The sequence below is a fragment of the Pelophylax lessonae genome (genome assembly GCF_965119305.1).
Source record: "Pelophylax lessonae genome assembly, chromosome: 7".
Lineage (NCBI taxonomy): Eukaryota > Metazoa > Chordata > Amphibia > Anura > Ranidae > Pelophylax > Pelophylax lessonae.
This window is the reverse complement of record NC_138774.1, coordinates 271,430,570-271,445,630: the sequence shown is the minus strand read 5'-3', so window position 1 is coordinate 271,445,630 and position 15,061 is coordinate 271,430,570. Positions and strand designations below refer to the sequence as shown.

General features: G+C 47.6%; 1 protein-coding gene across 1 annotated transcript in view; it reads left to right on the top strand.

Annotated features, from left to right (window-relative positions):
- Positions 1–11,510: 11,510 nt before the first annotated feature.
- Positions 11,511–15,061, top strand: part of AK1 (adenylate kinase 1) — a 176,109-nt gene continuing 172,558 nt past the window's right edge. Inside the window, exon 1 of the mRNA XM_082263946.1 lies at positions 11,511–11,585. Coding sequence (XP_082120072.1) covers positions 11,526–11,585 — 60 coding nt within the window. The 5' untranslated portion in view covers positions 11,511–11,525. The remainder of the gene's footprint in view (positions 11,586–15,061) is intronic.

The window sequence follows — 15,061 nt, the reverse complement described above, 5'->3', positions numbered from 1 at the left end:
GGTGAGGGGAGATGAGAGAGTGAGGGGGGATGAGAGAGAGGGGGGATGAGAGAGAGAGAGAGAGAGAGAAAGAGGGGGATGACAGAGAGAGAAAAAGGGGATAAGAGAGCGAGAGGGGGGATGAGAGAGAGAGAGCGAGGGGGGGGGTGAGAGAGAGGGGGAATGAGAGAGAGGGGGAATGAGAGAGAGGTGGGAATGAGAGAGAGGTGGGAATGAGAGAGAGGTGGGAATGAGAGAGATGAGAGAGAGAGAGGGGGGATAAGAGAGAGAGGGGGATGAGAGAGAGAGAGAGAGGGATGCGAGAGAGAGGGGGGGAGTGAGAGAGAGGGGGGTGAGAGAGAGAGAGGAGGGGTGAGAGAGAGAGGAGGGGCGAGAGAGAGAGGAGGGGCGAGAGAGAGAGGAGGGGCGAGAGAGAGAGGAGGGGCGAGAGAGAGAGGGAGGGTGAGAGAAGAAAAGGGGGGTGAGAGAGGGGGGATGAGGGGGGGTGAGAGAGAGTGAGAGGGGGGATGAGAGAGGAGGCTGTAGCAACCAGTGGCCAATAGAGTCTCAGGTGGAGGGGGGGGGCGGCTTCTTTGCTGCCCCCCTGCAAAGTGCCTCCCTAGGCCTTGTTGGCCTAGGCCAAAATACAGCACTAGATATGCGGTACTGATAAGCACAGATAGATTGCATGGATAGATGGCACTGATGGGCACTGATAGGTGGCACTGATGAGCAGGCACTAATGGGTACTGATTGGGGTCACTGATGGGCACTAATTGGTGTCACTAATGGGCACTGATTAGGGTCACTGATTGGTGTTGCTGATGGGCACTGATTGGGGTCGCTGATGGGTATTGATTGGTGTCACTGATTGGTGTCGCTGATGGGTATTGATTGGTGTCACTGATGGGCACTAATTGGTTTCACTAATGGGCACTGATTGGTGTCACTGATTGGTGTTTCTGATGGGCACTGATTGGTGTTGCTGATGGGTATTGATTGGTTTCACTTACTGGTGTCACTGAATGGTGTCGCGGATGGGCATTGATTGGTTTTACCAGTGCCAGGACAACGTCATCTAGAGCCCGGGGGGAAGGGGCGAACATGCCAAACTGCTCCCCATTATATATGTCAGTGGGGGGGGGGGGGGTGGGTACGAACAAGCGGACACAAAATGATATCCTTATTTTCGAAGGAAAAAAAAGAGCACCCATACACCTCCACTACTTATTGGTCTTGTAATCTATTTTTCATTAAATTGTTTCTTACTCCTCATGCACGCTCTGTTTTTACAGCCTTAAAATGCCTTTCCATGATACTCTATGTGTCCATGCACATATAGGCTTTTAGGAGCTTTTAATGGCATAGGCGTTTCCAAGCTGCAGAAAAACCCCATGGCCAGTGCATTCTGGAGCAGCAGCGTACAGCCTTTAAGAACCCCTGACACCGCTAAACACGTGTTAACGCTGTTTAGCCCCATTAAGCCCTGTCAAGTGATTTTAAGTTGTAGTAATTGTATTTGGGTGTGGAAATTAGAAGAGGGCAGAGAAACGCTGCAAAACGCTATCGCGACTAAACGTGCATTAATTCCAATGCAAAATGCTTCTAAAAGCTCGTTTTTATAGCCGCATTTTCCTGCCATCGGTACTGGCTTTGCAGCTCATTTTTTAAAATGCCCTGTGTGCGTGTACGAGGCCATACTGTGTTATTTTGCCACCTTAACAGTTCATCTTGGGAGTAAGCAAGAGAGGCGGCTACTTTCCTACATGGAGTAGTAACCACCTTCTAACAGGAACTTAGGTCCTAGCAGCAAAAACAAAGTCATTTGTATATTTGGAGGAAGCTGAGAGCAATCAAGAAATACTTTTATATATTTGTCTTTTTAAACCAGAGTTTATTGTCACTTTAAAGTGGTTGTAAAAAGACATGAAATATGAACAAAGCATTTCCCTCTATAGTGTGTACTTGTCTAAATCCAGAGCACTAAGTGTCGCTTCTGTCTGCTGCTTCCTTCCTCTGCTATCAACTCACATTTTCTTGACACCAAGAGAAAAAAAAGGTGACAGGGGAGGGAGCTCCAGCTGATTGACAGCCTCAGCTCTGTTCCTGTGTCAAGGGAAAAGGGGGGGGTCTGGTTTCCCCCCAATCAGCTCACAGAGGTCTCCTTACTAAGCTCTGCAGAGTGTAACTTCAGCTCTCCAGCCCTTTATTTCTGACAAGTTTTATAAATTCTGGACTTTGAACAGATGTAGAGATTAGGAGAAAATTTTAAATATTGGGCCAATGGATAGAACAATTAAACTAAAGAAATGCCCACATCCCTAAATTTAAAAACAAAAAAGCAGAAAAATCCCCTCTGATTGGGATTTTGCAGGGCAATAGTGTGAGATAAAGAGATTGCAAGAAGAGGTAAGTATAAAATGCATATCAAAGTATATTTACAACACTGCAAAAGCTCAAAAGAGCACACAAAATATGAGACAATACAATGGGTAAAATGCACAGTGGTTCAAATGGCTCACTGGAGAATCTCCTCCCCCGGCCAGCCTCGACCGAGCTGTCCCAGCTCCCCCCAACCCCCTTGGTGGCCAGGTCGGGAACCCGGATTCAGCCAGTGAGTAGAGAGTACTTAGAGCAGGGCTTCAGTCTGAAATGGGGGTCAGGAGGAGGATGGGAAGAGGGAAGAGGGCCTCTGGTTTGTACTTGCCCCCTGGGCCGAAAGTTCTCTGGTTCTCCCTAAATCTGCTTTTCTCATTCTGTGGATCTGGGCTTCCTTCAAAGTCCTGGCCGTTTCTTTAAGATTACCCCACCAGTCAGCAGATTATCGGTCATTGTGGTGGGGAGGCAGCTATGACATGTGGCAGGGGAGGGCTGGGCCAGGGGACAGGGGGGCAATTGCCCCCTGGGCTACTCTGATGCTCCGTAAAAGGGCTGCACTGCTAGTGCCACAGACCTGCCTAAAGGATTCCTGGTGAAGAGAAGTAAAAAATCCCCACTGCTGACCTACTGAGTGCGGGATGAAGACAAGGATGTGCTGGAATTGGAAAGAATCCAAAGAAGGGCAACAAAAATAATTAGGGGAATGGAGGACATCAGCTATGAGGAAAGACTACAAGCACTGAACCTATTCTCTCTGGAGAAGAGACGATTGAGGGGGGATATGATATCAATGTACAAATACTGTACTGGCGACCCTAGCATAAGGAACAAACTATTCAGAGTAAGGGAATACAATAAGACACGTGGCCATTCACTAAAACTAGAGGAAAGGCGGTTTAACCTTAAAATGCGTAAGGGGTTCTTCACTGTCAGAGCAGTAAGGATGTGGAATTCTCTTCCACAAGCAGTCGTATCAGCAGGGAGCATTGATAGTTTCAAAAAACTATTAGATGGACACCTTGGAGACCACAACATACAGGGGTACACAATGTACGGTTAAAAGCAAACACACACACATCATAGGTTGAACTGGATGGACTGATGTCTTTTTTCAACCTCACAAACTATGTAACTATGTAACTATGTAACTATGTAAGGACAGAGCACAGACCTCCCCCCAGCATGGATGGTGGAAATTGTGTCTGAGCAGAGGCCGGTTCCATGCCCCACTGGAGACTCTCCTCCTCCAGGCTGACCTGACCCAGCTCCCCCAACTGCCCCCTGCTGACCCTTGCTGACCAGGTCAGGAACCTGGATTTGGCCGGTGAGTAGAGAGTACCTGGAGCGAAGTTTCAGCCTGGAATGGGGGTCAGGAGGAGGCTGGGAAGAGGGAGAATGGGAGGGGTCCGAGTCGCTGCACCATGGGCCTCTGATTTGTACTTGCCCCTTGGGCCGAAAGTTGCCAGTCAGCCCCTGACATGTGGAAGCAAAGCCCTGCTTCTCCACCAAGATGGCTGACTTTAGGCAGAGACATATTGGAATAGCATAATGGCATTTTTAGAAGGAAGTCATCAAAGGAAGCACCTGCTCATTCGAACAATCGCTCAACAATCTCCTGACGATGCACAAATTTGTGATTTGATCTCCAAGAGATTTTTTTTTTAATTGTAGCTATTGTTTTATTTGATGTTTCTCTCAGGGGTATCTGTCAATAAAATATCAAAATAAAAATAAAAAACACACAAGGGACTACTACATATGATTGATTGTTGACCGATTAATTTATCAACTTCTGTTTGAATTCATGGATAGGAAAGATGAATTGCTGTAAATTTCTGCTATTAATGACAGCAAATGTCAAAATGTGTGGGCTGTGGGAAAGCAATCACAGATTCTCCCTACTGCTCATCAATTCCCTTGCAGCTTCCATTGAAAGGAATTTGAAGATACGAAGAAGGAGATTGTATAAGAGGTTAGCAGCATAGCCGAGCTACTTGAAGAAAAAAAAAAAAAAAATCACCCATGTAGCGAAGTCATCTCATTTGATTGGATTATAAAAACCAGTAGGAAGATGACACTCTGGGAGTGGTGACCCAGGGTTGTAGCTTATCTATGCAGATAAGACTTGTGTGTATAGGGAACCCAGGACCTTAGAACTGCAAAGAAAGGATACCAGGCATGGCAATGATGTGATGATGGAAGTGTTGGGTGGTGATGCTGGTGGTGGTTGATAATAGTGGTGCTGGGTGATGGTAGTGGGTGAAAGGTGAAGATGGTGATGGCTGGTGTTGCTGGTTGTGAGTATTATGGCGCTTTTCCGCTGCATGGAACCGAACGGTTCGGCTCGCTTTTGTGCTTTTCCACTGCTGGTACCGCATGGTACGGTGTAGGAACGATTCGGTACGGTACGGTACAGCGGCACTTTTCCACTGCATGGAACCGAACGGTACGGCTCTCAAAAACAGTACCACCTCGATTGTGGTTCCAAGAGGTACCATACCCGGTACCATATCCCACAATCCTTTGCATGCAGTCACTACTAGCCACTGATTGGTCAGAGAATCGTTGTTATCCCACCCACTTAACTTTAGTACTACTTTAGTGGAAAAGCAAACCATATCGTACCGTACCGAACCGTTCCAACACCGTACCATGCGGTACCAGCAGTGGAAAAGCAAACCGGGCCAAGCAGGGCCAAGCAGGGCCGAGTAGGGCCGAGTAGAGCCGAGCCGGTACTTGCAGTGGAAAAGAGCCATTAGTGCCATGGATGGGAGTTTGTTTGATGGTGCTGTTGGTAAAGGTTTGCGGTGATGATGCTGAATGATAATGTTGAGGGGTGGTGGGTAAAGGTAGTGAGTGGTGGTGCAATGATGGTCATGGTAGCAGTGGTGCTGTTGGTGGAGGATGATGATGATAACGGTTGGTTATGGGTATGTATAATGCTGGTAAGGAGTGAAAGCTACCATTGTCCGAACTTACTAAATGCCGAAAAAGGAGCAATCCCAAATAAATGGTTAGATTCAGAAATCCCTACAATGGAGGATGGTGTAATGGAGTAGAATATATTTAGAACGTGGAAAGCTTGTGTAGCAGAGATGAAGTTAGGATAGATGCCTTCACAGCAAAATGAAAAGGATGGAAAGAATTCAAGGAAACTGGGAATTACACACGATTATGGGAAATTTAGACTAATTTTCTCAGATGGAGGTGATTGGAAATATGGAGGGGGGGGGGGAGGGATATAGGGGGAAAGGATGGAGGTAAAACTGAATTATCCAAGGTAGATTGTTTAGGCTTGAAGAGAACGGACTTCTCTGTTTTATAATTCAGCTGATATACTTTGTATGATCTAATTAAAATTAATAAAAAAATTTGTGCAAAAAAAAAAAAAAAAGGGAGTGAGACGATGATGATGGGTGATGCCAGTGGTTTAGGTTGATGCTGGTGGTGACAGGTGACGATGGTGGTGGAGGGCAAGGACGATGGTGTTGGTGATACTAGCAAGTGATGATGGTGATGGCAATTTTCCTTTGGCGGCTCTCCCAAAGAAATGGGTCTGCCTGCCTTCGGCTAGGTGGACCACATGTACCCCAGGCCCTGTCAGGAGTCATGGGCTGTTGGGGGATCAGGGCCAAGGTCCTTTATCTTTGGAGGAGAACCATGTGTACACCCCTGTGCACTTTTATTGTGCTTTTTTTTTTTGCACCTTGTGTTTTGTGTGCACTGCACAGTTTTAAAGAAAGTATAGCAGGATAAGGCTTCTTGGCCTTTTGGCTAAGCTCAAGTGTAGTATCTAGTCTTCTCAGTCTTCAGGAGGAAGAAAGCTGATACCTCTTAACCGGTTACCGGTTGGGTACGTCACTTGCCTGTCAGTTGCTTGTGAGCCAATAGCGGGCGGAGGCGCGCGCCCGCCCCGGCTCGTTCCCTAGGAAGTCCGTGCGTGTGACCGGCGGATCCCAATGTCCGCCGGTCACTCGGCGATCGTCGGTGGAGAGGGAGAAAGGCAGGCGGCTAATGTAAACAAGCCGCCTGTCATTCTCCCCTGTGTAGGAATAGTGATCACATGGTTCTACTATGTAGGACCGTTGATCACTGTTCCTACACCAGTAGCCATGTCCAATCACTGTTAGAAGCACGCCCCTAGGGACACACTTAACCCCTCCTTCCCCAATAAAGTTAGCCCCTTCACTGCCAGTGTAATTTTACAGTAACAGTGCATATGTATAGCACTGATTACTGCAGTAATGTCACTGGTAACCTCAAAAGTGTCAAAAATGTCAGTCAAGGGTCCGATCTGTCCGCGGCAATGTCGCAGTACCGCAAAAAAAAATATCGCAGATCGCCGCCATTACGCGTTAAAAAAAAAAACACCAAAAATGACAAAAATCTTTCCCTTAGTTAGTAAACGCAATAAATTTTGCGTAAACCAATCAAAATACGCTTTTTGCCATTTTTTTTTTACCAAACATATGTAGCATAAAACAAATTGGCCTAAAATGTTAAAAAATTTAGATTTTTACATTTTTTTGGGGAATTTCATATAAAAAAATGTGAAAAATATTGTTATTTTTGCAAAATTGACGCTCTTTTTTTGTTTATAACGCAAAAAGTAAAAATTGCACAGGTGATCAAATACCACCAAAAGAAAGCTCTGTTTGTGGGAAAAAAAGGACAACAAATTTGTTTAGGTACAGCGTCACATGACTGCGCAATTGTCCGTTAAAGTCACGCAGTGCCGAATCACAAAAAAAACCCTGGTCGGAATGGGGGTAAAATCTTCCGGGGCTTAAGTGGTTAAGTAGGGTATAGATGAGTCCCCCTTTTTTTTCAGGCCAACAGGTCGAACAAAAAAGAAAAACTGACTATTTCCCCATCTACACATTTGTGGCCTGCTGAGCCTCTTCGTTCTGACAACAGGGAGGATCAAATGGAGAAAATTTAACAGGCTGGTTCTACAGACGTTGATCAGAAGATCATCCAGTCCCTGCTGAACCAGCCGAATTTTGATCCATGTGTAGCCAACTTTGGGATGGAGGGGGTGCCATTTAGTATTTTTCTGATGTAATAGGTTGAAAATGGGGGAGGGATCCCATTTCCTCCCGGGTTTAATATGGTCTTTTACACCAGACTTGTCAAAGGTTTAAGGCAGGACTCTCACTAAGTTCTAATGACTTTCTGGTAGGAATGGAGGAATGGACTGCATTTGTCTGGCAAGGGAGCTCCTGATGATATGCCCTCTGGAAGTGGTGACCCAGGGTTGCCAGAAAAACCATCCATGGGTGATGGATGGTGATTATAGTAGTGGTGATGCTGCTGGTAGAGTGCGATGGTTACTCATTAATGAGGTGCTCCCAGCGCTGGGGGTGGAGGGTGATGAAAATGTGGTGGATGGTAACACTGGTATTTGTGGATGTCCCTCATTGGTGAGGTCAGTGCCAGGGATGAAGGGTGCTGTAGTGGTTGCTCATTGGCAAGGTGCTGTCAGTTCTTGGGTTGGTAGGTGATGGTAATACAGATGGATTGTAGGAGTTGCTCCTTGGGGAGGTGCTCTCAGTTCCGGGAGTGGAGGGCGATGATAGTGGTGATACTGGTGGTTGCTCAAAGAGGTACTTTCAGCGCTGGGGGTGGGGAGTAATAGTTATAATAGTGGGTAATGGTGATACTGGTAGCCGCTCATTGGTGAGGTGCTTATTGCGAAGGGTGATATGTTGATCGCTAATTAGTGAGGTGCTCAGTAGAGCAAGTATGACGATTGTAATACTGGTAAATGACAGTGATACTGGTGGTTGCTCCCTGGTGAGGTGATCATTGCTGAGGATGGAGGGTGATGATGGTGATAGTGGTGAATACTCGTGGGTGACACTGGTGGTTGTTCATTGATGAGGTGCTCGGTGGGGTTAGTGTGAGGATGGTAATACAGGTGGGTAACAGTGATCCTAGTGTTTGCTCATTGATGAGGTGCTTATTGCTCTGGGGGTGGAGGGTGGTGATGATGATGGCGGCAGATACTGATGGGTGATGATGGCGATACTGGTAGTTGCTTAATGGTGAGCTGCCCAGTACTGGGGGGTGGAGGGTGATAATGGAGGGTGATGATGGTGATACAGGTGGGTGTTGATGAATATGGCGATTGCTCATTGGCGAGGTGCTCAGTGCAAAAAGTGATAATAGTGATACTGGTTGGTGATGGGGATACTGGTAGTTCCTCATTGGTGGGAGTGGGGGTGGTACTGGTGGGTAATGGAGATACTTGTTGGTGGGGGTGGGGGTGGGGGTGGAGGTGGTGAAACTGGTGGGTGATGGGGATACTGCCGGTCACACGCTGATTGGGATGAAGGGTGATAACTGGCATAATGGTGGGTGATGGTGAAACTGGTGGTTGCTCATTAGTGGGAGTTGGGGGTGATGCTAGTGATACTGGGGTGTGAAGGGAATACTGGTGGGTGATGGGAATACCGGTGGTCACTCATTGGAGTGGGTAATGATGTTGGGTGATGGAGGGAACTGGTGGTCGCTCATTGGTGGGGGTGGAAGTGATACTGGTGGGTGATGGGAATACTGGTGGTCGCTCATTGGTGGGCGTGATGATGGTGGGTGATGGGCATACTGGTGGTCACTCATTAGTGGGGGTGGAGATGATACTGGTGGGTGATGGGGATACTGGTGGTCTCTCATTGGCGGGGTTGATACTGGTGGGTGATGGGGATATTGGTAGTCACTCATTGGTAGAGGGAATACTGGTAGGTGATGGGGATACTGGTGGTCGCTCATTGGTGAGGGTGGAGGTGATACTGGTGGTCGCTCATTGGTGGGGATGGAGGGGATACTGGTGGGTGATGGGGATACTAGTGGTCGCTCATTGGTGGGGGTGGAGGTGATACTGGTGTGTGATGGGGATACTAGTGGTCGCTCATTGGTGGGGGTGGAGGCGATACTGGTGGGTGATGGGGAAACTGGTGGTCGCTCATTGGTGGGGGTGGAGTTGATACTGGTGGGTGATGGGGATACTGGTGGTCGCTCATTGTTCGGGGTGGGGGTGATACTGGTGGGTGATGGGGATTACTGGTGGTCGCTTATTGGTTGAGGTGATTCTGGTGGGTGATAGGGATACTGGTGGTCGCTCATTGGTGGGGGTGATACTGGTGTGTGATGGGGATACTGGTGATCGCTCATTGGGGGGATGAAAGATGATACTGGTGGGTGATGGGGATACTGGTGGTTGCTCATTGGGGGGGTGAAAGATGATACTGGTGGGTGATGGGGACGCTGGTGGTCGCTCAATAGTGGGGGTCGAGGTGATACTGGTGGTCGCTCATTGGGGGGGTGGAGGTGATACTGCTGGTTAGGGGATACTGGTGGTCGCTCATTGGTGTGGGTGGAGGTGATACTGGTGTGTGATGGGGATACTGGTGGTCGCTCATTGGTGGGGTTGGAGGTGATACTGGTGTGTGATGGGGATACTGGTGGTCGCTCATTGGTGGGGGTGGAGGTGATACTGGTGTGTGATGGGGATACTGGTGGTCGCTCATTGGTGGGGGTGGAGGTGATACTGGTGTGTGATGGGGATACTGGTGGTCACTCATTGGTGGGGGTGGGGGTGGAGGTGATACTGGTGTGTGATGGGGATACTGGTGGTCGCTCATTGGTGGGGGTGAAGGTGATACTGGTGTGTGATGGGGATACTGGTGGTCGCTCATTGGTGGGGGTGAAGGTGATACTGGTGTGTGATGGGGATACTGGTGGTCGCTCATTGGTGGGGGTGAAGGTGATACTGGTGTGTGATGGGGATACTGGTGGTCGCTCATTGGTGGGGGTGGAGGTGATACTGGTGTGTGATGGGGATACTGGTGGTCGCTCATTGGTGGAGGTGAAGGTGATACTGGTGTGTGATGGGGATACTGGTGGTGGGGGTGAAGGTGATACTGGTGTGTGATGGGGATACTGGTGGTGGGGGTGGAGGTGATACTGGTGTGTGATGGGGATACTGGTGGTGGGGGTGGAGGTGATACTGGTGTGTGATGGGGATACTGGTGGTGGGGGTGGAGGTGATACTGGTGTGTGATGGGGATACTGGTGGTGGGGGTGGAGGTGATACTGGTGTGTGATGGGGATACTGGTGGTGGGGGTGGAGGTGATACTGGTGTGTGATGGGGATACTGGTGGTGGGGGTGAAGGTGATACTGGTGTGTGATGGGGATACTGGTGGTCGCTCATTGGTGGGGGTGAAGGTGATACTGGTGTGTGATGGGGATACTGGTGGTGGGGGTGGAGGTGATACTGGTGTGTGATGGGGATACTGGTGGTGGGGGTGGAGGTGATACTGGTGTGTGATGGGGATACTGGTGGTGGGGGTGGAGGTGATACTGGTGTGTGATGGGGATACTGGTGGTGGGGGTGGAGGTGATACTGGTGTGTGATGGGGATACTGGTGGTGGGGGTGAAGGTGATACTGGTGTGTGATGGGGATACTGGTGGTCGCTCATTGGTGGGGGTGAAGGTGATACTGGTGTGTGATGGGGATACTGGTGGTGGGGGTGGAGGTGATACTGGTGTGTGATGGGGATACTGGTGGTCGCTCATTGGTGGGGGTGAAGGTGATACTGGTGTGTGATGGGGATACTGGTGGTGGGGGTGGAAGGGATACTGGTGTGTGATGGGGATACTAGTGGTGGGGGTGGAGGAGATACTGGTGTGTGATGGGGATACTGGTGGTGGGGGTGGAGGTGATACTGGTGTGTGATGGGGATACTGGTGGTGGGGGTGGAGGAGATACTGGTGTGTGATGGGGATACTGGTGGTGGGGGTGGAGGTGATACTGGTGTGTGATGGGGATACTGGTGGTGGGGGTGAAGGTGATACTGGTGTGTGATGGGGATACTGGTGGTCGCTCATTGGTGGGGGTGAAGGTGATACTGGTGTGTGATGGGGATACTGGTGGTGGGGGTGGAGGTGATACTGGTGTGTGATGGGGATACTGGTGGAGGGGGTGGAGGTGATACTGGTGTGTGATGGGGATACTGGTGGTGGGGGTGGAGGTGTAGCTGAGGATAGGGATCGCTCCGGAGGAGGCGGCGGCTCAGGCAGGAGGAGACACCGGGTAGCAGTGAGGGGGAGGCGGTACAGAGATCACAGTGATCCGGGTGCGGAGATCGGAGAGGAGCCGCAGGATGAACACATCGCAGGCGAAGGATTACTTGTCGGAGCGGCACATCCCCCGGCTCTTCGAGGTGTGTATCCCCGCAGTGTGTGCCCGGTGTCGGTGTGCCCGGTGTCGGTGTGATGTGATCGGTGTGCTCGGTGTTGTGCAGTCCGATGTTTTGCTGATGCAGATGTATGCGGAGATCCCTCTCTATGATGTCTTATCTTCTGCTGTATACAGTATGGCAATATATTGCTGGGGACTCTTCTTCCTGTCTGGGGGTTCAGTGATTTCCTTGCAGTGTATGGGGTGATCTTTACTTGTATTTGGTGAATTCTGTCTGATTAGAGAAGTTAAAGCGATGTAATGACTATAGGAGACATTGTACCCCAGTCATTGCCATCCCTTGCTTCAAAAACCTGGTAATCGTCTACTGAGACTATTACAGACTCCTCCATGCCTGGGCTGCTTCTGAAAATGCTAATTTACTGGCTGCTTCTGGCTTTCCAGTCACTGCACCAGTACACTTATGCAGCAAGAGAAGTCAGATCTCCTGCTCTACATACTTGGGATAAAAATTAAAACAATAAAATGTATGACTTTCAATTGCTGATCACTCAGCAACAGCAACTCAAATGGATCAAGATTTTATGGGGCAGAAACACCTCAAGGGTTAGCATAAACTAGCCCTTAACTATGATTCCATGGAACCCTGGGGTACCTCCAGACGTTGCTAGGACTTCCTTGACAAACAAGCAATTTCTGCCTCTCAGGTATGTGACTATTGACCCCAATGATACTCTTAGCTCTTTGTAAGGGGGCATTCTTCCCACTAACCACCTTTGGAAGAAGCATTCTTCCCGCTGACCACCAATGTATGGGATATTCTTCCTAATGACTACCTATGTAAGGAGCATTCTTCCCGCTGACCACCAATGTATGGGATATTCTTCCTACTGACTATCTATGGAAGGAGCATTCTTCCCACTGACAACCAATATATTGGATATTCCATGACTACCTATGGAAGGAGCATTCTTGCCGCTGACCACCAATATATTGGATATTCTTCCTACTGACTATCTATGGAAGGAGCATTCTTCCCACTGACAACCAATATATTGGATATTCTTCCTATTGACTACCTATGGAAGGAGCATTCTTCCCACTGACCACCAATATATTGGATATTCTTCCTACTGACTACCTATAGAAGGAGCATTCTTCCCGCTGACCACCAATATATTGGATATTCTTCATACTGACTACCTATGGAAGGAGCATTCTTCCCACTGACCACCAATATATTGGATATTCTTCCTACTGACTACCTATGGAAGGATCATTCTTCCCACTGACCACCAATATATTGGATATTCTTCCTACTGACTACCTATAGAAGGAGCATTCTTCCCGCTGACCACCAATATATTGGATATTCTTCATACTGACTACCTATGGAAGGAGCATTCTTCCCACTGACCACCAATATATTGGATATTCTTCCTACTGACTACCTATGGAAGGAGCATTCTTCCCACTGACCACCAATATATTGGATATTCTTCCTATTGACTACCTATGGAAGGAGCATTCTTCCCACTGACCAATATATTGGATATTCTTCCTACTGACTACCTATAGAAGGAGCATTCTTCCCGCTGACCACCAATATATTGGATATTCTTCCTACTGACTACCTATAGAAGGAGCATTCTTCCCGCTGACCACCAATATATTGGATATTCTTCATACTGACTACCTATGGAAGGAGCATTCTTCCCACTGACCACCAATATATTGGATATTCTTCCTATTGACTACCTATGGAAGGAGCTTTCTTCCCAATTTTTGTTTATTAAAAGTCAAGAAACAAAACCACCCCCATTATGCATGCAGCCCTTCTTCAAAAAAGAAGATATTAACCAACACAAGCTAAGGGAGTGAAAGAAATAGCATAGGAAAAAAGCTCCTCACCCAGAGTTGGACAGTTCACCAAAGGCAGGTCTGATATTCCTCCATGCCCTTATCCAGACCGCTCGAGGCTCCCTGCCCTTCTCAAGACCCCGAATCTTCCCAACCTCACCCAGAATATCGTACACCACCACCTCGACAGGGAGGACTTTCTTCCACAAGGTAATCTGGCACCGTGCATTCCACTTGAAGTAACGGACAACTATACTAACTAGAAAAAGTGTATCCAAGTCAAAATCCCAGCGAGTCGGGAATGCCCCGTACATCCACTCCGCATAACTCATGCGATATAGAAAGGGGATGCCTAGAGCCCTCCCCACCCTTTTATACACATCTATGTTAAAGGGACACTGGAGCAAAAAGTGGTCAATAGACTCCACTTTACCAACACACTCCGCTCTAAGACAATCCCGATCATCCACAGGGCGATGCTTCAGGTTCCCTCTCACATAGAGTCTTCCATGGAAAGTGAGCCAGGCTTGATCCCTAAACTTCAAAGGGATTATTCCCAAGTTATTTAAATGTAACCCCTCCCTCATTACAGGGCCTGGGCAATCCTTTAAGGTCAGTGACACACTGAAAGCAGAACCCAAAATCCTCTTCTCCAGAAGCTTACTGGGGAGGGACTTGATATCCCCCACTGTCACCTGCCACTGTCAAAGTATTTTCAGACACGGGGCAACATAAGCTGGAAGCTTGCCATGTCTGACTCTCAGACTTTTCACTGGCCCGCCATCTTCCCAGCATCACAGAAAAGGCCTAAACCAAGATTGAAAAATTCCCACCCATCCCGGCAGCAGAGTTGTATAAAGTACTCGAAACCCATACTTGAGTAAAAGTACAAGTGCTCGATCAAAAAGTGACTTGAGTAGACGTGGAAGTGCTCGATCAAAAAGTGACTTGAGTAGAAGTACTAAAGTATTCAACATTTTTTGTACTTAAGTATTGCAAGTAGTTTTTTTTTAAATTTTGCTACTCAAGTACTGAAAGTAAAAGTACCAGTAGTTTTGAAAAAAAATTGCTACTCAAGTACTGAAAGTAAAAGTACAAGTACTGTGTTATGTAGTTTTTAAAGAAAGAAGTCAAAAGTTTGAACATCATATTGTTTTTTATTATTTCAAATGCAGCTTTTATTTATACATACAGTAGCATTTATTTTCGTATGCGCTGATAATACACATGTTTTGAGCTTCATGAAACCTGCCATCTACTGTTCTGGCAGTGGTAATTTTTCTAATTGTAACGAGTAACTATGCAGCACAAAAAAAAAAAAAATATCAGAGTAGAAGTATTGAAATCATTGAAAAAATGTAGTGAAGTAAAAGTGGAAGTAGGAGAAAAAAATTCTACTCTAGGAAAGTACAGATACCGCCTTTCAGTACTTAAGTACAGTAGTGAAGTAGTTCTACTTAGTTACTATACATCTCTGCCCGGCGGGGTCTCTGCTAACATATTACTAAGAAGCAGAGAAAAGAAAATGATAGGGTTGACCATTCCTAGACCACCCTCCCGCCTGAACAGGTAAGTTACATTGCGTTTGATCAGGTTCAGCCTATTTCCCCATAACAGTTGGAAAAAGCAGCTTTACAC